A 25,508-nucleotide genomic window follows, 5' to 3' on the forward strand; every position below is an offset into this window, starting at 1 on the left:
CCTGACGTGAATCCTATAGAACACATTTGGGATGTTTAGGAACACCGAGTTAGTGCCAGGCGTCATCGACCAACATTGATACTTCTCTTCAATGCAGCAGTCCGTGTAGAATGGGCTACTATTCCCCAAGAGACCTTCTAACACATGGTTTAACGTATACGAGTGAGAGTGGAAGCTGTCAACAAGGATAAGGGTGGGCCAACACCATATTGAATTCGAGCAGTACCGATGGAGGGCGCCATGAACTTGTAAATCATTTTCAGCCAGGCGTCTGTATACTTTTGATCACATATTGTAGATTCAGTGGCTACTTCTCAGCATAGACACCACCATTGTTGAGCCATTTAACACAATGATGCACCATTATTTGTTTGCCCATATCATAGGAGTCTGCTGCCAACATCCAGAGTCATGAAGGTACTTCAGTCTGCCCCTCAGCGTCATTGTGAAAATGTTTTCCTGCCAGAAATCACTTCACGAGGTGGACAAGATAAAAGCCACTAGGAACGAGGTTGGGGCTTTTGGGTAGATGGTTGAAGATCTCTCTTCCATACTGATTCAGCACATTTCTTGGGACATTATTTTATGGTGTCTGGCATTATCATGTACAGTCATATTGCCTCTTGTCAGCATCCCTCATCTCTTGTTCTGGATCATTCTTCTCAGATTTTTCTGTGTCTCACAATAGCAATCAGCATTCATGGTCTCTCCTTGTAGTAAAAACTCTCACAGGACACCACATTGATCCCAAAACACAGTTCACATGATTTTTTTGACAGACTATCTGCTTCAATTTGGTCTTCACAAGTGAACCACTGCGCTGCCAATGCATGGATTGTTGTTTGGTTTTTGGTGTGACATGCAATGCACATTTCATCCAAAGTGACAACATGGTTGAGAAATTTGCACCTTTCTCTGCATACTGCTTTAGGAATGTCAATGCTGAGGCCTTGGTTTTGTGTCTCTGTCAGTTGCCTTGGCAACTATCTTGCATGCACTTTATGAAAACCAAGCCACCAGGAAGACAGTTTCGTGTAATAGTGAGTGAGACATCTGAGGGATTGACGAGAGAGTTTTGAAATGCTGATTCCACAAATTTGCATACCGCTCACTTCCCATCCGTTATGGTATCACCAGGGACAGTCGGCCACTGTGATCTTCATTGTGAATGTTGGTTTGTCCTTCAATGAATTGCCTGCACCATCGTCTGACCACACTGTCACTCGTAAAGTCGTCTCCATACGTGTGGGATAATTGGGGATGGATCTCTGCTGGAGATTGTTTCTGAGCATGCAGAAATAAATGCACAAACTTTGCAGTTTTTGGGAGACAGTATCAGAGCAGCCATTTTATTCTAGCACTGTGCGGTATCTACTGCTGTCACGAGACTGAAACTGCACTGCATTATCCCCACATACCTACTCTCTACTCCTGTGCATGTACGTTCCTATTCGACAACTTGTGCCATCACTGGACATGATGTGAACTTAGCTTCTGGATGCACTTCATATAAAACAGCTTCAAATATCTAATTACCTTAGAAATGAGTTAATGTGTTAAGTATTTGACTTGAAGCATGTAAGGGAGAAAAATGTTACGAAATGTCTGAATTTATAAAGTTTGTTGGTAGTTACTACATGCCCTCATTCTCAAATACTAGATGAATGTAGGCTGAGTATTTGTGCCCCGTCAGCTACCATGCCTCAAGATACAGCATTTTAAATAGTTAAATTTGGTTGATAATTATGTGAAATATTAAAAATCAAATGTTTATTGCCCATAGAACTCACTAGTTACGCAACCTGCAACGGGTTACATTGTCCTGGGATAGTGGTTTACTGATAAAGGTCACTGCGTTTTTTCCATATTTATATCAGACGTATTGAACTTTGTGATTCACTTTGTAATCACGTAATATTCTTGTCCACCTTTACTCAATCCCTGTAAGATGATAAATGATAGATGGCTACTCACCATATAGTGCAGATGCTGAGTTGCAGAAGGCACAAGAAGAAGACTGTCAAACAAGTAAACTTTTGGCCAAAAAGGTCTCCTTCTGAATTAGACAAAAAGCACACACATATACACGACTACTGTCTCTGGCTGCCGAGGCCAGACAGCGAGCAGCTTTACATGATGGGATGATGGGAGAAGCAACCTGGGTGGTGGAGGTAAGTAGTAGTCTGGGGAGTGGAGGGAGAGGGATAGCAGGGTAGGGGTGAAGTATAGTAAAATGCTGCTTGTGGGAGCATGAAGGGACGAGGTGGAGAGAGGTTAAGGCAGCTAGATGCAGTCGGGAGGTTAGACAGAGAGCAAGGGCAGTGGAGGCATGGAGAGAAGTAAAAAGACTGTCGGTGTGTTGGTGGAGTACAGGGCTATATAGTGTTGGAGTGCAAACAGGGAAGGAGATAAGTGGGTGATAGACAGGAACTAACGTTGAGGCCAGGAGGGTTACGGGAATGTAGGAAATATTGCAGGGGGAGTTCCCACCTGTGCAGTTCAGAAAAATTGGTGTTGGTAGGAAGGAACCAGATGGCACAAGCTGTGAAGCAGTCATTAAATCGAAGAGTGTTTTGTTGGGCAGCGTGCTTAGCTACTGGGTGGTCCAGCTGTGTCTTGGCCACAGTTTGTTGGTGGCCATTCATGTGGACAGACAGCTTACTGGTTGTCATGCCCACATAGAATGCAGCATGGTAGTTGCAGCTTAGATTATAGATCACATGACTAGTTTCTCAGGTAGCCCTGCCTGTAACTGTACAGGTGATGTTTGTGACTGGACTGGAGTAGATGATGATGGGATGATATGTGGGACAGGTCTTGCATCTATGTCTATTACAGGGATGTGAGCCATGACAGGGTGTATGCACCCTGCAACAACCAGGAAATCCAGGAAAATCCCAGGAATTTTTTCATCCAAGAGAAAACTGGGAAAAACCTGGAAACTTTTTAAAATTCCATGAATTTTTCAGTGTTCTAATTTTCAGTTAAATTTTTGTATGTTTGACTGGTAAGAACTGATACTCTAATAAAGAATTTTACTTGAGCCTCCTACTGCAGAATTATGCTGTAGCAGTAAAATGTAAACAAGAGAAAATCACCAAAATAGAACTTACGTTGCAAAGAAAATGTGCCAATTATGACAACAAAATGAAGTATGCATGCAAGCGTCTGCTGACAGCAAAATATGTCACATACTTTAGGATGAAGACTATGCAATACTTAATAACAAAAAGCTGCTTTTGATGAGTGTGGCGTCACAACTGTTTGCATTTCTAACAGCTCACAGGAAAAATATTGTAGTTGGTGGTTTGAGAAGTGTTACTTTCAAAGTAAATTTCCTTTACGCAAGATGAATTATGTTGTGTGTGAGAATGTCTAATGAGTTTCTTAAATCACACGTCATTTGACCCTCATTCAAAACTTAACACTTTGAGGATCAGCTCCTTTGAAAAATTTCGGACCCATAAGACCAGACATGTATGTCACTATTTAAAACTTTTGTGGCACATTTCAGATTTGATATATCTTAAAGGGTAGCACAATGCAAAACAGACCAATATTATATGCCAAAGCTTAGTTGTTCTTGTAACTATGTTCATATTAATTTAAACCGGCAAGTTTTCCTATTTCTGTGCACTACTTAACATTGAGTTGCTGTTGGCTGACTACATCACGTGTCTTATGCTCTGAATATCTGCTGTCATTGGCTTGCAAGATGTGATGCGAGCCACGATTCACTGACAAAAGTGCATCGCAATCTCGCTTTCACTGCTTCGGAAACTAATGAGCTGTGTTTGGTGGAATTCGTATTTATACTTTTGTAATAGGAAGAAGTTCTAGGCCAGTGTATAAACCCTTTACAATTCAAAGTATTGATAAATTTTAGAGTTCCAAGGGAAAATATACTTCAGTTAAAACAGAGAAAATGGATTTACACCTGGGAAAATGCGTATTTTTAACCGGAAAATCCGGAAATTCTTTTTCTCTATCTGTGTATACACCCTGAATGAGGCAAGGGTTGGAAGCAGGAGTTGTGTCAAGAAAGATGAGGGTAGTGGAGGTTCCGTGGGCGACCAGATACCACTGTGGGAGGGGTGGGAAGGACAATGGGTAGGACATTCCTCATTCCAGGCCATGACAAGAGGTAGTCGAAACCCTGGCAGCCAATGTGATTCAGTTGCTCCAATCGTGGGTGGTACTGAGTCACGAGGGGAATGCTCCTCTGTGACTGGAAGGTGGAACTTTGGGAGGTGGTGGGTGACTGGAGAGATAAGGTGTGGGAAATCTGTTTCTGTACAAGCTTGCGAGGTTAATTACAGTCTGTGAAGGACTCATTGAGACCGTTGATATATTTCGAGAGGACGTGCTCATCACTACAGATACGACGGCCATGGGTGACTAGGCTTTATGGAAGGGTCTCTGTGGTATGGAATGAGTGGCAGCTGTCAGAAGTGGGAGGTTGGTTGGTTGATTGATTTGGAGGGAGGCGACCAAACAACGAGGTCATCGATCCCAATGTATTAGGGAAGGGTGGGGAAGTAAATCGGCTGTGCCCTTTCAAAGGAACCATCCTGGCATTTGCCTGGGCTGATTTAGGGAAATAACAGAAAACCTAACTCAGGATGGCTGGACATGGGTTTGAGCGGTCGTCCTCCCAAATGCGAGTCCAGTATGTTAACCACTGTGGCACTTTGCTCGTTGAAGTGGGAGGTATTGCTCGTGTTTTAAGTAGGTTTGATGTGGGCAGAGGTACTGATGTAACCATCTTTGAAGTGGAGTTCAACATTGAGGAAGGTGACTTATTGGGTGAAGGAGGACCATGTGAAGTGAATAATGCTGAAAGCTTACCTGTTTGACAGACTTTTTGCTGTGCCCATGTGCGACTCAGCATCTCAACTATATGGTGAGTAGCAGTCTTATCTTCTTCATATTATTATCATTATTCCATTCTGGATTTTCCATTGTAAGATGATAAAGGAATAGATACAGCTATAGCGAAATTGAAGGACAAATTTGCAGCCAGAAGGAAACTCCATTTAAACCATGGATTGAGAAACCACATGTGGGAAGGAACTGAAATTAATAATAGATTGGTTTGGAATGACCATTCTTTCTATCATTTTTCACTCTTTCCACATCATTTTCTTAGGAGGGAGTTGAGTCATAGTTCTTGTTTGTTTGTCCAGTGAGACCATTATTTGTGAATTTCTTAGCGCTGAGCTAGTACTTAATCTTAGTAATGCTGCTGTTGACAATATTAGAAGCAAAATATTTGGCATCTTACCTGTGCTATAGGTTTCGTTTCAGAGTGCTATGTTTCCTCATGTCAGCAATCACAGGAACTCTAATATATGAGAGACTTTCTTTCTCATGATATATACAATACTATCAGTTTCATGAGTTTCTGTTTAAACAAAAATCTTGTTTAACTTTGGTTTAATGTTTCATGTGGGTAGTTTCAGCGGCATATACAGTTTCTTATTTCCCATGTATAATTACAGTTACTGTTATGCCACTAATATCCTATTTACCCATTTCTGCTTGGCAGTTTGTTTATTGCACTAGCTTAGAATGCACATGCTATGTGTTATTTTCGTAGTGTATTTCATAGTGTGTAGTGTTCTGGCATTTATATCTGTAATCCAAGTATATTACCATTGTATCTCCACCCCCCCCCCAAAAAAAAAAAAAAAAAAAAAAAAAGGCACCACTCCTGTACAGTAGTGTTTAGCTACACAAGAAAGAAACTAAAATTAAATGTTCAAATATTTAAAAAAGTGGATATTCGAATATCAAGTATGGCTTGAGAAATTCTCCATTCAATGTTCCTCCTAAACTGTACTTGTTGTTTTCACCAAACGCATTTAGTGGCAGGAGGAGAACTCCTTAGCACAAGTAGTTGCTGTTACAAGATGGCTTGCATGAGCACAACAACTATACACAGTCATCCCAGGGACAAATAATGTTTGGCAACAGATACGGCAAAAATAGATGACAACACAGATTAGTAACAATTCACAATGATTTGCTGATAAAAGTTTCAATACTCCACTGGAGTATGAAGATTGTGCCTGACAGTATAGATCAGAGTTCAGTTGCACTGATTTGCTTTAAACTTTGGTATGCTGGTAGATCCAGTGAACAATGACTAACATCTGTAAGTAACTTCTATAATGTCTGTTTGGGCTTGTTCATATTGGTGGCGACTGTTGATGAGTCCTGAGACACTGTCCTGAGTTACTATCTAACTTACTACTGAGTGGAGCCATATGTCTGCTTATACCCACATCTGATGGATGGATGTACACAGGGGAACTGTTTGTGCAATGTAAAGCAGGCGCGTAATATAATATTTTTAGCTTGATGTTGATCGTTATTGAATGAGATACATAGTTGTCATTTTAGAAGGAGACAGCATATTTCGCTTGCACTTACTTTCAGAAGGAATAATTTCAGGCACTGTGGATGAACTTTTAAATATAGAATGGGAGAGTGTTCCTGGCATTTGGAACTTTTATTTTACTTCCACAGTTGGGAAATAGGATGAGGGGACAGATTGGTGGTGGAAGGTTGGAAAGGAGGGGCTTGTTACTCAGAACACAGCTTGAGAGAAACCCAGCTGCTAGACCTCCAGCTGACCACAGCGCCTCCTGCGCTACGTGATACACCAACCACTTTCTGCAACATCACAGACCTATTCCCACTCCTTTCCCACCTGAAACCTTACTTTTTACCTTTAGCCATCCCCACTCTACACCAAAATCTCACAAACACAGGGCCACTCACCTTCCTTATTGTTGCTCTAGTTAACACCATTCTTACCCATAACTACTTCCCTTCTGAGGGCCAGATCTACAAAAGTATCAGAGGAGTGACTACACACACACTTACAGGCTAGGCTTTTGTGACAAACACATCTGCTGCAGCACGAAATCCCTCAACACTTGTACCAACTATGTGTCCCAGGCATTCCTCTTTGACAACTACCACAGAGATCTTGTCTACAAACAAGTCTCCTCTGCAGTCTCCTAATCCCCACTCCTACAAACAAAGCTCTTACATCCAAAATACTATGAGGCAACCCCATTGGCATCTAGTACCACAGAGCCTTGAGTGCCTCTGTACATTAACGTGTGAAGGCTATAACTTTTTCGTCTATCCCTAACATGAGATCATCTCTCCATGATATCTTTCTACACTGCCCACTATCACTCTCTGTCCCAGCCTCTGAAAGAGCATTGTCAAACCAGGTCATTGCCAGAATTTAACCCCTACCCTAATGTTCCGACAGCTGTAATTGTTTCCTCTGTAAAACTTGCTGCACGTGCATGTTACCAGTTATCCTATTTCCACTACTGGTAAATCCTACAACAGGCAGAGTTACATCTGAAACAACACATGTTGTTTACCCACATGTATTCACTGCACAGCATATTACCATATTTACTCGAATCTAAGCCGCACTTTTTTTCCGGTTTTTATAAGTCAAAAAACTGCCTGCGGTTTAGAATCGAGTGCAAAGTAAGCAAAGTAAGTGGAAGTTCTGAAAAATGTTGGTAGGTGCCGCCACAACTAAATTCTGCTGTCGAATATATGTAGTGCTACATAGGCATGCTTTTCAGGCACAAAGATAAATACAGGCGCCAAAACCTCTGCGTCAGTAAATAATTTAAAAGAAGGGTAGAAGAATGTAAACATTATGCCATGTGTTCTTTCGTGTTTGCTGCTATCTCATTTAAATCCTGTCTGCCTAATAAATTACGAAACTAGAGTGAGACAACAGCAAATGCGGAAGAATCTACATATCATGTCATGTTGATATTCGTATTATTCTTATGCTGAATAGTGATACAGTCAGAAATGAAGCACGGCAACTGACTAGATTTTCAAATCTAAGATGACTCTAATTTCTGTGCAGAATGTAATTTACTAAAGAGGCGTCTGCAAAGATTTTCAAACGGAGAAAAATTTTCGCTAAACTCTCGTTCAGAACATTTCTATCATATGGTCTGTTATTTGGTTCTTGTTGATCATTACCAAAAAAAGCAGCCGTGTAAGTAACAACAAATAACAGTCTCTTGCATAGTTTCACTTATGAGACAATCCCCCCCCCCTCTCTTTTTAAGCCGCGGTAGCAAGCACAAAAGCAAGCCAATGCCGCAAGCGGCGACAGGTCATAAACACTCATTATCAGAATGAGACAAACAATGCATGACACAGTAAAATAATGCATTTTCAGCTTAGAGTGATGTAAGCACCTATAACAAAGACAAAACTTATCAGTTCAAAGCAAAATAAGCAATCGATTCAAACCAGACGAAGCACACGAAAAAGGAAGGGTACCCATATAAATATGGACGGAGCGCCTGACACATAGCAATGGCTACTTGGCAAAGCTTAACTGTTAAGCTTACGACTCGAACCAAACTACTGTAGCTGTATCTTCATCCATTCGACCTCAATTGTGTTTCATGTTGCAATGGGCGAACTTTGTTTCGATTTGGAGGGGCAGTCTAAAACTGTTCTCTCACCTTGAATTTCGAGTCTCAAATTTCAGGAGCGGCTTAGATCCGAGAAAATTTTTTTCCTTGATTTTGAGTATTATTTTTTAGGTGCGGCTTAGAGTCGAGTAAATACGGTAAATAGGAGTGACCACCACTAAACTGGTTGTGCAAGTAAACGGTCACAGAAGAATGCTTTGGGGACATGCAGTACTTAGTTCCTGATCGAGCTCAACATAACTCAGGAGAGCAACTTTAGGGGTAGGGATTAAAAGCAGGGAATGGCATATCTTTTGATAAGGATGCTACTGAAGAGTTTGAAAGAAAGTGCCATTTACATTGCTTGCTACACCGTATGGCCCATTTAGATTCATCCAACCAGCACTAATTTCCCTGTACCCTGGGGATGGGAACTACTTTCCAATGTATCCTTATGCGCCATCACTTCCTTTTTTCCCAATGATTTACTATTTACTCTGTGACTTGTTTAAAATCTTTACCTTTAAGCTATCTTTCTCTTTGCCCCACCCCCTCTCATTGTCCATCAAATTCTAAATTGCATTTTTCATCTCTCTGTAACCACCTTTATTTTGATCTCCTACTCTGTTGATTATTTCCTCTTGTTTTTGTCTCCACTTGTCCTCACAAACAGGGGTCCGAGTGACCTGCAACTCTTTTACAACCATTCCCAACAAATCCTTCTTTTGTCCTTGAGAAAGAAATGTACAAGTTTGGAACAGTTTTCTCTGTTTTGAGTGATTTGCCAGTACTAGACATTTTGTATTTGAAGATAAGTAAAGGCCAGCCATCCTGTCTCCTTTCAATTTAACAGTTTTCTCAATTGAATTTCCCATAGGATATGTAGTAGCTTTTATATAACTCTCAAAGATTCATTCATCTTAATGGTAGCCTCATCTAGTGGGGATGATAAACTTCATGGTGCAAAGATTTCTCAGTTACGTAAGTTTTGGCTGAACTCACTAAATGTCTTGTAGGAACACTGGAAGTAGCTGGCTTGAATTGTGATGAATTTTCATTGCTGGTATTTTGCTGACAAAGGGGGACTTACGATGTGAAGTTTCTTATCACCAAACTTACTAGTGCCCTGGGTTAAATTGCAGACCTTGCTGCAGTGGCTCTTGTATTGAGAACACATTACTCTATTTATGGTGAACTGTCTTTTGAATGTTTGTGTTAAGCTTGGCAGCATTCTATGGAGCTATTTGAGATGGACAGGCTATGTTTCAGCACTAGGTTTCTCAGTAGCAGTATCTGTGGATTACAATAAGATGAAGAGTGTGCAAAAGATGTCACCTACAGTTAATGTTATTTATAATGTAGACACCTGATATGCCATTGAGAATGCTGTGTAGGTTAAGGTTGCTTCAATTGTTACCTGCTTTGAATGTTCGGTGCGCTTTAATCTCAACTATTGTTGAGATTGAGGTGGTGGGGGGACTGAGTACTAAAGCTTATTTTAGACCTCGTAGCTAAAAACAGTCCTGACCTCATTAATAGTGTCAGTATATAGACAGGAACTAGTGCTCATGGTGCTGTCATAACTGCAATGGTTATTAAAATTAATACCTGTAACAACAAGGGCAGGAGAATTTTTATGCTAGAAAGAGCAGGTAAGCAGTCGTTACTTTCGTACTTAGACAGTGACTGGACATAATTTACTTCCAGTATGATTGATGTAGAGGAATTTGAGGAAAGTTTAAACTGATTGTAAATCACAGTCTTGAGAAGTAAGTGGGTAAAGAATAGAGAAGAACCACTGTGCTTTAATACCTGTAACAACAAGGGCAGGAGAATTTTTATGCTAGAAAGAGCAGGTAAGCAGTCGTTACTTTCGTACTTAGACAGTGACTGGACATAATTTACTTCCAGTATGATTGATGTAGAGGAATTTGAGGAAAGTTTAAACTGATTGTAAATCACAGTCTTGAGAAGTTAGTGGGTAAAGAATAGAGAAGAACCACTGTGCTTTAATCAGAAAATTTGAAAAATTATAGGCAGACAGTGATTGATCCACTCTTGATTCTAAAAATAATGAAGGAATGTCAGCAGGCAAAAGTTGGTAAGACTGATATGTAAAGAATACAACAACTACAACCATTATATTTTATTGAAATATCATGCTGCGAATTGTAGAAAATTCTGGTCCTATATAAGATTGCTAAGTGGATGAAAGTCACATCAACCAGTCTGATGTGGCCAGAAGGAAAGCTGAAGTTTTAAATTTTGCATTTAAGAAATCATTCACAAGAAAGTTCGTGAAGACATACCATTGTTTGACTACTGCTCAAGCTCCTATATGGAGGACGTAGAAATAGTCATTCCTGGCATTGAAAGGAAACTGAAGAGTTTACAACAAATAAACTGCCAGCTCTGGATTGAATCCCAGTTCATTTTTGGGAGAGTACTCTTCGGCATTGGCTCCCTTCTTAGCTTGCATTTAGTGCCAATCTTTCACCCAGCATAAAATCCCAAGCAATAATGGAACAGTGATTACAGATTTTAACTTTGTTTTCTGCTGAACTATTGCACAAGTTTGAATTTATTTATTTTATTTTATTTAATTTTTTTTTATTTTTTGTTTTGAGAGAGAGAGAGGGAAAAGCTGTTCACAAATTGAGGATTTAGAAAACATCATTTGTGTGAAACTCAGCTTGCCCTTTTCTGGCACAATATCCTGTGAACCATGGATAAAGGACAACAATCAGCTTCCACATTCCTAGATTTCTGGAAAGTATTTGACGCAGTGCCATGATGCAAACTATTACCTAATAGAGCTCAGGACAATGTCCTGGATGGCAAGTATCCCATCAGAAACAAATGTGCTGTAAGGAGTAGTGATAAAACAACTCTTGTTCCCTGCACACACACACAAACAATCTCATGGATAGGGCAAGCAACTGTCTGTGATTGTTTGCTGATGACTTGGCAGTGTACGGGAAAGTATAATTTTCAAGTGATTGCAGGATACAATATGACTTGGGTAGAATTCGGGTTTGTTGTGGTGAATGGCAGCATGCTCTAAATGTGTTAATGTGTATGAGTACAAACAACAATCATGTAATGTTGCATACAGTACTAGCAGTGTACTGCTCGACACAGTCACTTCAATTAAATATCGAGATGTAACATTGCAGAGTGACATGAAATGGAACGAGCACATAAGGTTGATAGTAGAGAAGGCAAGTGGTAGACTTTAGTGTAGAAGGAAAAGATCTATTAAAGTGTGAGACATTCATAAATATCTATACTGCCAGGTTGGATTAAAGGATGAAATCAAAGTAATTCAGAAGCATGATGCTAGATTTGTTGCTTGTAGGTTCCATTGACATACGAATATTACAGAAATGCTCTGTGAACTCAAATGGGAATCCCTGGAGTGAAGTATTTTTTTTCACAAAATGTTATTGGGATAGTTTAGAGACCTGGCATTTGAGAACCTGCCAGTACTGCAAGAGCTGGGGAAGGGGGGTTGTTCCTTCCAAATCCTTCCCTTTCTTGCAGCTAGTTCATTAGTGAGATACATGTTCCATAGATCACTTCAATGATTTTTGCATTGAAATGATGTGCAATGAGTCAGTTTACAGTATATGTACCTGTGGGTTTCAGTGGATGGCTATGTGCTGGCAATTTACAAAGTTCCAAAGTGGCACCGTGGCCTGAGTTTAACATGAAGGAACATATTATATTTAAGCCCTACTCATGCAACTTCACTTAAAGCTAGTTCTTTTGACAGGCTACAGTATTTTAAATAATAATTTGTCTGTGTAATAGAAGAAATTGTACAGATGAAATGATATTCGGTTAGATTTAAAATTTGCTTTATCTGCCAGACATTTTATATTATATTGGCCAAATGATTAAAAAAAAAGTTTGCTGATTTATATTGAACTCATTTCTGAGCCACCGATTGCTGTAATAATGAGTAATAAAGATAATTTTTTCTTACAGTACTGTAGATGTGGTCATCACTATCTTCTCAGATTGTGATGGATTATTTATGACAAATAGCTTCAGTGAATGAGGAGGTAACTAGAAGATGACTGTGTGTAAACACCATATGTTATTTGTATTGCTTGCTTTTGTGCAATCAGTGTGATGAGTTACCCAGAAAATTATCCCATAAGCCATTATTCAGTGAAATTATACAGAACATTTTAGAAGGATGATTTGTTTGTTTCCAAGACTAGCAGTTATTTAGAGATCAAAGTAGCTGACCTTCATTATTTGAACAGCTCAGTAATGTGTTTGCTTCCAGGTCAAGTTAATCAGTATGTATATTAAAAAATTTGGAGCATGCCATTCTGTTAATTGACTCCTGTTCAGATTCTAGATCGATTGCTGGTATGACTCTTATTTGTTGTATGGAACTATGTATAGTGTGTTTTCTCAAAAATGAGGGAGGGTACGTTTTCAGAGAACCATTTAAATAATTCTTTAAAAACATCAGTAACAATTTCTACCTTCTTTGGGATTGGTTGCAACACTACTATTGCTGCAAAAATGTACCAATTCTGCTTGATCAATACCAAGTGGAAGATTGCTCATGTATATAAGGAACAGGAGTGGACCCAAAATTGAATCCTAAGGGACTCCCTTCATCATTTCTTCTCAGTCTGTAAAATTTTCTCTCCTTCCAACATTGTTTGAATTATTCAGCACAACTACTTAAGTACAATTCAAACCAGTTGCTTGTAAATCCATTGGTTCCATAAAAGTTCAGTTTTTCTAAGAAAGAAACATGATATACAGAGTCAAATGGCTTGGAAAAATAACAAAAAATACCAACTGGTGTATTTCATTATTTAAGGGCTACAGTGGAAATGTTATGGATAGTTTTTGGTCTAATGTTGAAGCTTTCAGGAAACCTCATTTGCTTGTTTTTGTGCAACTATTTCATTGAACATGCAGAAGTGTGTCCTATGTGACCCTGTATTCACTACAGCAGTAACAAATCTTTTTGTGGCTGTTACTCTTCCTTTCCTTGTTATTATCCATTACATTCTTAGAATTGCCATTATCAGTTATACACATTTTAATACTGGCAATCTTTCCAGAATAATCTGAAAAGGAATTTTGTTTGCTTTTTTAAAATAAAAATCTGACCGAAATGTTTGCATACCCAAAGTAGTCAACACACCGTACAATCACACTCCATAAGCACTGATAACACTGCTGTATAGGTTGCAGTGCTGAGTGTATTGCCTCAGGTCAGTCACTGAAGTAATTTATGGCTTTCTGATGAATAAGATGTATCATTATGAAGAGGGGGGGGGGGACAACTGTAAGGCGGCGAGATACACTCATTGCTCCGCTATAGTTGAAAGAGTACCATGGTATGCTTTGCACCAGATGATGATCTACGTATGGAAAATTATTTTACAGAAACTGGTCAGTTGACCTATTGCTAAACTTTGCCCTCAGGTTTCTGCCCATTCACTTGTTCATGAATATAATACTAACACAGGTAGAAAGACACTGAAATGTTAGATTGCATATAAAAAATATATCATGCTGGTGATTGAAGTCAAATAGTCTATATGGCAAGTTAATGCCATTTTCATTAACACATTTGGAATATCAGAACAAGTATAAATTAAGTTGTTGCATGTGGGTTTCTCAATTTATGGTAATATTCTATATTTGTGTTAAATATGTGTTACTTCCTTGAATCATGTGTCACATTACTATGTATTCAGTGTTAGACTCATTGTAAAAGGTTGACCAAAACAAATAAATATGCAATTCCAAACAGTGGGAAATCCATGATGGAATATAACAATATTATGAAAAGGATAGTTGCTATTCAGCATATGGTGGAGATGCTGAGTTGTAGGTAGGCACAACAAAAAGACTATCACAAAAAGCTTTTGGCCAACAAGGCCTTTGTCAAAAAAAAAAAAAAAAAAAAAACACACACACACACACACACACACACACACACACACACACACACACACACACACACCCATGACCACAGTCTCTGACACCTGGAGCCACACTAAAAAAAGCAACACATGATGGAAGAGGCAACTGGATGGGGGTAAGGAAGAGGCAGGGGCGGGGAGGGGTAATAGGGTAAGGAGGGTGGGGGATGGTAAAGTGCTGCTGCTGGAGTGTGCAGGGACGAGGTGGAGAGAGGGTAGGACAGCTAGGTACAGTCCGTATGTTGGATGGATGTTGGGGGAGAGAGGGGGCAGCGGTGGTAGCAGAAAAGGAGAGAAGTAAAAAGACTGGGTGTGTTGGTGGAATAGAGGGCTGTGTAGTGCTGGAATGAGAACAGGGAAGGGGTTAGATGGTAAGGACAGTGAGTAATGAAGGTTGAGGCCAGGAAGGTTACAGAACATAGGATATATTGAAGGAAGAGTTCTCACCTGTGCAATTCAGAAAACCTGGTGTTAGTGGGAAGGATCTAAATGGCACAGTCTGTGAAGCAGTCATTGAAATGAAGAACATTGTGTTGGGCAGCATGCTCAGAAACAGGGTGGTCTAGTTGTTTTTTGGTCTCATTTTGTCGGTGGCCATTCATATGGACAGACAGCTTGTTGGTTGTCATGCCCACGTAGAAAGCAGCACAGTGGATGCAGCTTAGCTTCTAGATCACACGACTTGTTTCATAGGTAGCCCTGCCTTTGATGGAATATTACAGGAATGTGTGACAAGAAGTTATGTAGGTTCAGTGGCTGGCAGATTACCTCTGTGGGGTGGATAATGGGCAGGACGTTTCTCATTTCAGGTCACAACAAGAGGTAGCTGAAACACTGGCAGAGAATGTAATTCAGGTGCTCCAGTTGTGGTGGTACTGAGTGACAAGGGAAATGCTCCACTATGACCGGATGGTGGGACTTTGTGAGGTGGTGGGTTATTGAAAAAATAACACACATGAGATCAATATTAGAGAAGGAACGTTGCCACTCACTATATAGTGGGGATGCTGAGTCATGATAGACGTGACAAAAAGATTCACACAATTATAGCAGTGTGTTTTCAGTTAGTTGAGACTGCAGACGTGTGTGCAAGTTGTGTGTGTGTGTGTGTGTGTGTGTGTGTGTGTATTGCTGACAAAGGCCTTAATGGCGGAAAGCTATAACTGTGTGAATCTTTTTGTTGTGCCTATCGCGACTCAGCATCTCTGCTATATGGTGAGTAGCAACTTTCCTTCTCTAATATTGCTACATCCCGTCTTGGATCTTCCATTGTTAGACACAGGAGATCTGTTTTTGTACAAGGTTGGGGGGGGGGGGGGGTTGATTATGGTCTGTAAACGCCTCAGTGATGGTCTGTAGTAAAGGCCTCAGTGAGAGCTGCGCTGTATTTTGAGAGTGACCTCTTTCTGTGGATTGGGTGGCAACTGTCGAAGGGAGGTACTGCTGCTGGTTGGTAGGTTTGATATGGACAGAGGTACTGATGTAGTCATCTTTGAGGTAAAGGTCAACATGAGGAAGGTGGATTGTTGTTTTGACTACGGCCAGGTGAAGCAAATGGGGGAGAAGGTGTTGAGGTTCTGGAGGAATGTGGATATGGTATCCTCACCCTTGATGCAGATCATAAAGATGTCATCAGTGGACATGAAACAGGTGAGGGGTTTAGGATTCAGGGTATTTAGGAAAGCTATGTCTAGATGGCCCATGAATAGGTTGGCATAGCCTGGTGCCATGTGGATGCCCATAGCTATACCCCGGATTTGTTTGTAACTAATGTTTTCAAAGGAGAAGTAATTGTGGGTGAAGATATAGTGGGAGACTAGGAAGGAGGTTGTAGGTTTGGAACCCATTCGGCATTGGAAAAAAGTGTTAAATAGCGGTAGGCCATGGACATTAGGAATGTTGCTGTGAAGGGAGGTGGCATCAATAGTGATGAGCAGGGCACCGTATGATAAACGAATAGGAACTGTAGAGTGTCAGTGGAGGAAATGGTTGGTGTCTTTTATACAGTAGGGTAGGTTGTGGATAATAGGCTGAAGGTGTTGGTCTCTGAGAGCGGAGATTCTCTCAGTGGGGGCACAGTAACTGGCCACAATGGGGCTTTGTGGGTTGTTGGGTTTATGGACTTTAGGAAGCATTGAAGAAGGTAGGAGTGTGGAGAGTGGTAGGGGTGAGGAGAGAGATGGACGCCAGGGAGAAGTTCTGGGATGGGCCTAAGGCTTTGAGGAGAGACTAGAGATGCTGCTGGATTTCTGGAATGGGGTCACTATGGCAGGGCTTGTAGGTGAATGAATCTGGCAGCTGGCAGAGTCCTTCTGCTGAGTAGTCCTTATGGTTGAAGGCAGCAATGGTGGAGAACTCATCAGCGGGTAAGATTATAAGGTCAGAATCAGTTTTTAGGTGGTGGATTCAGTTCTTCCTGTGGATGTAAGGTTAATTTCCATGTTGAGGGATTTGGGGAATGATGGTGAGGCAAGGTTCGAGGTTAAGGATTCTGGAAAGACAATAGGGGTTGATTTGGCAGCAGTGGATGTGGATCACAGTTGGATGGAGGAGTGAACCCAGTCAGGCAGGATTCAGCATTGATCTTTAGTTGAGTCTGATTGGTAGGCTTGGTGGTGAAAAAGTGTTTCCACTGTCAGGCCCGGGAAGAGGAGAGAACGTCTTTAACAAATTCTGCATGACTGAATTTGGGAGTGGTGCAAAAGATGAGGCATTTGGAAAGAACTGATATTTCTGTGGGGGCTAAGGCTTCTGGAGTAGCGGTTCATGACTGTGTTTTGGGTCTGTTTAGGTTCTGGATTCTGTATGATGATGGGAGTGAGTTTTGGATGGTTGGGTAAATGTAGTAGGTCTGCGAGACAGGGTTGTCAGCTATGAGGAGACATGGGAGATAATTGGAGGTTGTTGTAGAGGTGGTGGACAGTGGTACATGGTCCTACTCAATTCATCAGGCCACCTTTCTCAATGTTGACCACCACCTCAAAGATGGCTATGTCAGTACCTCTGTCCATATCAAACCTACCAACCACCAGCAATACCTCCACTTCGACAGCTGCCACCCATTCCATACTAAGAAGTCCCTTCCATACAGCCTAGCCACCAATGGTCATCACGTCTGCAGTGATGAGCAGTCCCTCTCAAAATACACCAAGGGTCCAACTGAGGCCTTTAGAGACCATAATCACCCCCTCCCCAGCCTTGTACAAAAACAGGTCTCGTGTGCCTTATCTGACCTAGATGCAAGACCAGTCCCATACATCTTCCCACCACCACCACGCACTCCAGTCCAGTCACAAGCATCACCTATACCATAAAAGGCAGGGCTACCTATGAAACCAGTCATGTGATCTACATGCAAAGCTGCAACCACTGGGCTGCATTGTATGTGGGCATGACAACCAACAAGCTGTCTGTCCACCTGAATGGCCACTGATGAACTGTGGCAAAAAAACAACTGGACCATCCTGTTACTGAGCACACTGCCCATCGTGGGATTCTTCTTCCCAATGACTGCTTCACAGCCTGTGTTATCTGGATCCTTCCTTTGTGAATTGCGCAGGTGGGAACTCTTCCTGCAATTTATCCTATGTTCCTGTAACTCTCCTGACCTTCACCTTTGTTAGGCATTGTCTTTACCCATCTAGCCCATTTCCTGTTCCCATTACAGCACTGCACAGCCCTCTACTCCACCAACACATCCAGTTTTTGTACTTCTCTCCTTTTCCGCTACCCCCCCACCTCCTCCTCCTCTCACCCGCCTTCAGTCTAACCTCCTGACAGCACATAGCTGTCCTACCCTCTCTTCGCCTTGTCCCTGCATGCTCCCACAGTGGCTCTTTTCCGCCCCTTCCCCCCCACGCTTATCCTGCTGTCCCTCCTCCTCCCTGCCCTAGCCACTTCCTTACCTCCACCTGGTTGCCTCTCCCATCTTGTGCTGCTGTTCGTTGTCTGGCTCCAGCTTCTAGAGTGTGTGTGTGTGTGTGTGTGTGTGTGTGTGTGTGTGTGTGTGTGTGTGTGTGTTTTGTCTATTTTTGACAAAGGCCTTGTTGGCCGAAAGTTTACTGCGTGCCTATCTGCAGCTCAGCATATGGTGAGTGGCAGCAAATAAACGTGCCATATTTACAAGCCTCATTATATAGCTCACTGCATGTAGAATACTGTATCAAAAGTGAGGTAGTAGTATTTAAAAGGCACATTATGTAATGAAAACTCTTATTAAAGTGTACATTGGTAATGATTATGATGATTTATTGTAGAAATAATTAACTTGTAAAAACTTTCAAACAACGTGATAAGTAATGAAGTGGCTTTGTCCATTTCATCCAGTACTATATACCTCTGTTCATCTTCAAGGAAATTGTAAAGCTCTTTTATTTTCTCAGGTTCACTGTGGCCGATACGTAAATGGGCATATGGTGGAGCACGGTATGGAAATGTCACACCCAATCACACTCAGTTTTTCTGACATTTCAGTCTGGTGCTATGCATGTGAAGCATATATTGAAAACCAGGTTTGAATTTCAGTGATCATTAGCAGATTAACGTTGATTGTTGTTGCCGTCTATAGTGTCTCTGTTATTAAAGTAAAAATCATCTGTTATAGACATGCTTGATTATACTTGCAAGTAAGAATCCACTTAATCTGATTTTTAAATATTGTTGTGCTTCATTAGGGAGATTTCTTTCTGGTCCAGGTATTCTCCTTTAGATTTTTCCTGGTGTCCCAAAATCATTATACCAACAAGATCACAGACAATTTCTTTTACCCATCTTAAAAATATTGAACCCCAATGATGGAACTGATTTTTAAACACTTATATGAACCATAGACTTGCCATTGGTGAGGAGGCTTGTGTGCCTCAGCAATACAGATAGCCATACCGTAGGTGCAACCACAACGGAGGGGTATCTGTTGAGAGGCCAGACAAACGTATGGTTCCTGAAGAGGGGCAGCAGCCTTTTCAGTAGTTGCAGGGGCAACAGTCGGGATGATTGACTGATCTGGCCTTGTACCACTAATCAAAACGGCCTTGCTTGCTGGTACTGCGAACGGCTGAAAGCAAGGGGAAACTACGGCCGTAATTTTTCCCGAGGGCATACATCTTTACTGTAGGGATAAATGATGATGGCGTCCTCTTGGGTAAAATATTCCGGAGGTAAAATAGTCCCACATTCGGATCTCCAGGCAGGGACTACTCAGGAGGACGTCGTTATCAGGAGAAAAACAAACTGGCATTCTACGGATCGAAGTTTGGAATGTCAGATCTCTTAATCTGGCAGGCAGGTTAGAAAATATCAAATGGGAAATGGATGGGTTAAAGTTAGATATAGTGGGAATTAGTGAAGTTCAATGGCAGGAGGAACAAAACTCCTGGTCAGGTGAATACAGGATTATAAATACAAAATCAAATAGGGGTCATGCAGGAATAGGTTTAATAATGAATAAAAAAAAAAAAAAAGGAGTGCAGGTAAGCTACTACAAACAGCATAGTGAACGCATTATTGTGGCTAAGATAGACACGAAGCCCACACCTACTACAATAGTACATGTTTATATGCCAACTAGCTCTGCAGATGATGAAGAAATTGATGAAATGTATGACGAGATAAAAGAAATTATTCAGATAGTGAAGGGAGATGAAAATTTAATAATCATGGGTGACTGGAATTCGATAGTAGGAAAAGGAAGAGAAGAAAACGTAGTAGGTGAATATGGATAGGGGGTAATAAATGAAAGAGGAAGCCGCCTGGTAGAATTTTACACAGAGCACAATTTAATCGTAGCTAACACTTGGTTCAAGAATCATAAAGAAGGTTGTATACATGGAAGAACCCTGGAGATACTGACAGGTTTCAGATAGATTATATAATGGTAAGACAGAGATTTAGGAACCAGGTTTTAAATTGTAGGACATTTCCAGGAGCAGATGTGGACTCTGACCACAATCTATTGGTTATGAACTGCAGATTAAAACTGAAGAAACTGCAAAAAGGTGGGAATTTAAGGAGATGGGACCTGGATAAACTGACTAAACCAGAGGTTGTACAGAGTTTCAGGGAGAGCTTAAGGGAACAATTGACAAGAATTGGGGAAAGAAATACAGTAGAAGAAGAATGGGTAGCTTTGAGGGATGAAGTAGTGAAGGCAGCAGAGCGTCATGTAGGTAAAACAACGAGGGCTAGTAGAAATCCTTGGGTAATAGAAGATATATTGAATTTAATTGATAAAAGTAGAAAATATAAAAATGCAGTAAATGAAGAAGGCAAAAAGGAATACAAACGTCTCAAAAATGAGATCGACAGGAAGTGAAAAATGGCTAAGCAGGCATGGCTAGAGGACAAATGTAAGGATGTAGAAGCTTATCTCACTAGGGATAAGATAGATACTGCCTACAGGAAAATTAAAGAGACCTTTGGAGAAAAGAGTACCACCTGTGTGAATATCAAGAGCTCAAATGGAAACCCAGTTCTAAGCAAAGGGGAAAAGCAGAAAGGTGGAAGGAGTATATAGAGGGACTATACAAGGGCGATGTACTTGAGGGCAATGTTATAGAAAGGGAAGAGGATGTAGATGAAGTTGAAATGGGAGTTATGATACTGCGTGAAGAGTTTGATAGAGCACTGAAATTCCTAAGTCGAAAGAAGGCCCCGGGAGTAGACAACATTCCATTAGAACTACTGACAGCCTTGGGAGAGCCAGTCCTGACAAAACTCTACCATCTGGTGAGCAAGATGTATGAGACAGGCGAAATACCTTCAGACTTCAAGAAGAATATAATAATTCCAATCCCAAAGAAAGCAGGCGTGAAAATTACCGAACTATCAGTTTAATAAGTCACAGCTGCAAATTACTAACGTGAATTCGTTACAGACGAATGGAAAAACTGGTAGAAGCCGACCTCGGGGAAGATCAGTTTGGATTCCGTAGAAATATGGGAACACGTGAGGCAATACCGAACCTACGACTTATCTTAGAAGCTATATTAAGAAACTGCAAACCTACGTTTCTAGAATTTGTAGACTTAGAGAAAGCTTTTGAAAATGTTGACTGGTATACTCTTTTTCAAATTCTGAAGGTGGCAGGGGTAAAATACAGGGAGCAAAAGGCTATTTACAATTTGTACAGAAACCAGATGGCAGTTATAAAGAGTTGATGGGCATGAAAGGTAAGCAGTTGTTGGGAAGGGAGTGAGACAGGGTTGTAGCCTATCCCCGATGTTATTCAATCTGTATACTGAACATGCAGAAAGAAAAAAAAAAAAAAGAAAAAAAAAAGGAGGAGTAGGTATTAAAATCCATGGAGAAGAAATAAAAACCTTGAGGTTCGCTGTTGAAATTGTAATTCTGTCAGAGACAGCAAAGGACTTGGAAGAGCAGTTGAACGTAATGGACAGTGTCATAAAGGGAAGGTATAAGATGAACATCAACAAAAGCAAAACGAGGATAATGGAATGTAGTCGAATTAAATTGGATGATGCTGAGGGAATTAGATTAGGAAATGAGACACTTAATGTAGTAAAGGAGTTTTGCTATTTGGGGAGTTAAATAACTGATGATGGTCGAAGTAGAGAGGATATAAAATGTAGACTGGCAATGGCAAGGAAAGCGTTTCTGAAGAAGAGAAATTTGTTAACATCGAGTATAGATTTAAGTGTCAGGAAGTCGTTTCTGGAAGTATTTGTATGGAGTGTAGCCATGTATGGAAGTGAAACATGGACGATAACCAGTTTGGACAAGAAGAGAATAGAAGCTTTCGAAATGTGGTGCTACAGAAGAATGCTGAAGATTAGATGGGTAGATCACATAACTAATGAGGAGGTATTGAATAAGATTGGGGAGAAGAGGAGTTTGTGGCAAAAGTTGACTAGAAGAAGGGATCGGTTGGTAGGACATGTTCTCAGGCATCAAGGGATCACCAGTTTAGTGTTGGAGGGCAGTGTGGAGGGTAAAAATCATAGAGGGAGACCAAGAGATGAATATACTAAGCAGATTCAGAAGGATGTAGTCTGCAGTAGGTACTGGGAGATGAAGAAGCTCGCACAGGATAGAGTAGCATGGAGAGCTGCATCAAACCACTCTCTGGACTGAAGACCACAACAACAACAACAACAACAACAACATATGATTGTATAAGTTAGGCCCCCAAGTATCACACCCTGCAGCCCTTCACCCTGGTGAGCTACCTTTTGGGAGTAATTGACAAAAAAGAATGTCTCAATATACATTAAAGCCTGAAGATACTGGAGAGGGGTACCCCACAGGTAACACATTAAGGTGTTATGTTGAAAGTTGTCAGTACTGAGTCCTGGAAGATTCTACCTACTCCTTTTCTCTTCATCACAAGTACTTTGAGCATCATTTTTATTCAGTTAATTAGTTTGAGTATTTTTTAAATTTCTTTATTTCTGTCACATACACTGGGAATTTGTGCCCATGTGCTTTTCATTATTTCGATTTATCTGTTGTGGTATTTAATCATTAAAAAAGCATGAATCTAATAGTTAAAAAAGAAGAGATGAAATATAGCTGGGTAACAGTGTCAGAAATTAATTTATGTTACAAAATGTAAATTTTTTGGGCCTTAGTTAGCACACAAACATCTTAAACACAAATAGTTACAGTGATAATGAACACAATAACCTGGGTGAAATAAACAAGGAAGAAAAGAGTTATACAGTTGTAATGAACAGCTGATGGAGTCAGTAAGGAAACAATGAATATGTTTTACATCTGTTCAGGATATGGACACAACCTGAAACCTGAAGTTTCTGATAAAATGGTTCAAGGAAGCAAGCTCAAAAGCACTGGACTGAATCAGGATGACCTCTCTAACCAAACAAAGTACAGTTTTCTGATAACAACTTAAAAGGTCTTTCACAGTGAGAAGAAACAGAGCAGTAGATGGTCTGAGAGAGAAGGTAGGTGGCCAGAGAAAGAGTGCAGTGCTCTTGGGCCGTAAGAAAGGCATCCAGAAATGCCTTACAGTTACTTGGATTAGTTTGGAAAGGTCCTAAATGAAAACAGAAAAGTTGATGAAAAGGAAGTAGTAATTACATCAAAGCAATACATAAAAATAATTTAAATGATTTGGTCAAAAACTCCAAATGAAAAAAGGAAGAAAAAAGAAAGCAAATAAAGAAGTTGATAAAATGATGTGACACAGGATTAGAAATATAGAAATCACATTTAAACCAATCTGCAGAATAAAAAGAATCATCATTTTGATAAGGAGAGCGGAAAAAAGAAAAAAAAAAGAATATAAAAAACACTTCACACCATACATGATACACTTTGTGTCACATAACTTGACCACTATGCTACAGTGTCATATCGAATATTAGTATTGTTTGCAGGTTTCTAGTCATCTAGTGGATCACAAGATATTCTTTTTTCTCGATAAATCGCAAATGACGGGCATAGGGTGAATGGCTGCAGGGTGAGTGATACCTGGGACCGTAACCCACACAATTGTATATGTAGTTCCAAAGAAAGTTAACTGCGTTTGATGTATCTAATTTGTAAATCGTGATGTACCTGCATACAGAGGTTTGCTTCTGATCCAGGCATTCTCCTTTCTGTTTTTCATAGTGTTCCAGGGTTACTACTGATGATAGCTTGGAATTTTTCTGAGATATTTGCTTTCCACGACAGTAAATTTTTTTTTTTTTTTTTTTTTTTTTTTTTTTTTTTTTTTTTTTTGTAGTCATTTGAGTCAGAGTTTGTTGAAAGATGGGAAAATTGAATTGATCGATGTTTCTCTTCACTTTATGTATTTAATTTATTTATTTTTTCTGTGTTTTGCATGTAGGAAGAGTACAAAGATTGTGTTTAGGTTCATGAAAAGTGAAAACGTAAGAGGAGTGACAGTGAAAAACAATAAAAGTCCAGTGTTCAGGTGCAGACGGAAACAATGACATAAAATCTGTTTGCACTCTTGTCATTTTCTGTGGTAATTTACAACTGAGTAGATGCTCTTAGATTATTGACAGATTTTAAAAATATCTCTTTTGATGCCGTGCCGACATTTCTTTTAGCTTTAATTGGGTCAAACAGTTTGAAGTCACTAGTACATTTTTTCTTTTGCAATGTCTAACCTGTTACATAATTAAAAATCGATTTTCTGGAAATGAGAGGTGGTTTTACCCATTACACTTTTTTTTTTTCAAAGTTTTTCCTTTACATATTGAGTATTTATCATTGACACTATCAACAAACAAACATGTTGGGTGTTGCAGAACAAGCACACATACTGGGTATCTTAGAACAAACAAATATTTTGGTATCGTAGAAGAAGCAGACATATTGGGTGTTAAACTTCTTGTCAGATTAAAACTGTTTGCCAGACCAAGAGTTGAACTTGGGGCCATTGCCTATCACATCCAAGTGCTCTGCCGATTGAGCTACCCAAGCATGACTCATGACCAGTCATCACAGATTTACTTCCGCCAGTATCTCATCTCGTACCTTGGTCTGGAACACAGTTTTAATCTGTGAGCAAGTTTCATATCAGTTCACACTCCGCTGCAGAGTGAAAATTTCATTCTGGAAATATTGGGTATCCTAGATTAAATGAACATATTGGGTATCATAGAAGAAATGAACATTTTGGGTATTGTAGAACAAATAAACATATTGAGTATTGTAGAACAAATAAGCATATTAGACTTTACTCTTAACTGTGTACTGAGCAATCTAGCGCAGTGGAAGACACTGGACTCACATATGAGAGGATGGTTCTTAAAGTCCCGCTCTGGCCATCCCTGGATTCCCTAAATTGTAAGGCAAATGCTACGCTAGTTCGTTTAAAAAGAACTTTGTTCAGTTTTTTCTCCAGTCTTCGTGTGCACTGTTTTTGTAATGTTCTCGTCGGTAGGACATTAAACCCTAATCACCTTTTCTTAATTATAATTTAACACAGAGTCCCCAGATCGATATTTGTCTCTCCCACAACATAAAGAGATTCAGGTCAAACGAGGAGCTCAGCAGACCTGACAACCCACTACCACTCCATACCAAATGACATCTGCCTCTTGCTGAATTCTAGAACATTTTAGGTTTCAAT

The 25,508-nt window shown here is 40.2% G+C and overlaps 1 protein-coding gene across 5 annotated transcripts in view; it reads left to right on the forward strand.

The window, feature by feature from the left end:
• Positions 1–25,508, forward strand: part of LOC126259559 (histone deacetylase 6) — a 339,218-nt gene that overhangs the window by 289,104 nt on the left and 24,606 nt on the right. For all 5 annotated transcript variants that reach the window (XM_049956465.1, XM_049956456.1, XM_049956474.1 and 2 more), the window contains one exon: positions 18,829–18,957. In XM_049956465.1, coding sequence (XP_049812422.1) covers positions 18,829–18,957 — 129 coding nt within the window. The remainder of the gene's footprint in view (positions 1–18,828; positions 18,958–25,508) is intronic.

This window comes from Schistocerca nitens, chromosome 1 (assembly GCF_023898315.1).
Source record: "Schistocerca nitens isolate TAMUIC-IGC-003100 chromosome 1, iqSchNite1.1, whole genome shotgun sequence".
In the NCBI taxonomy this organism is placed as follows: domain Eukaryota; kingdom Metazoa; phylum Arthropoda; class Insecta; order Orthoptera; family Acrididae; genus Schistocerca; species Schistocerca nitens.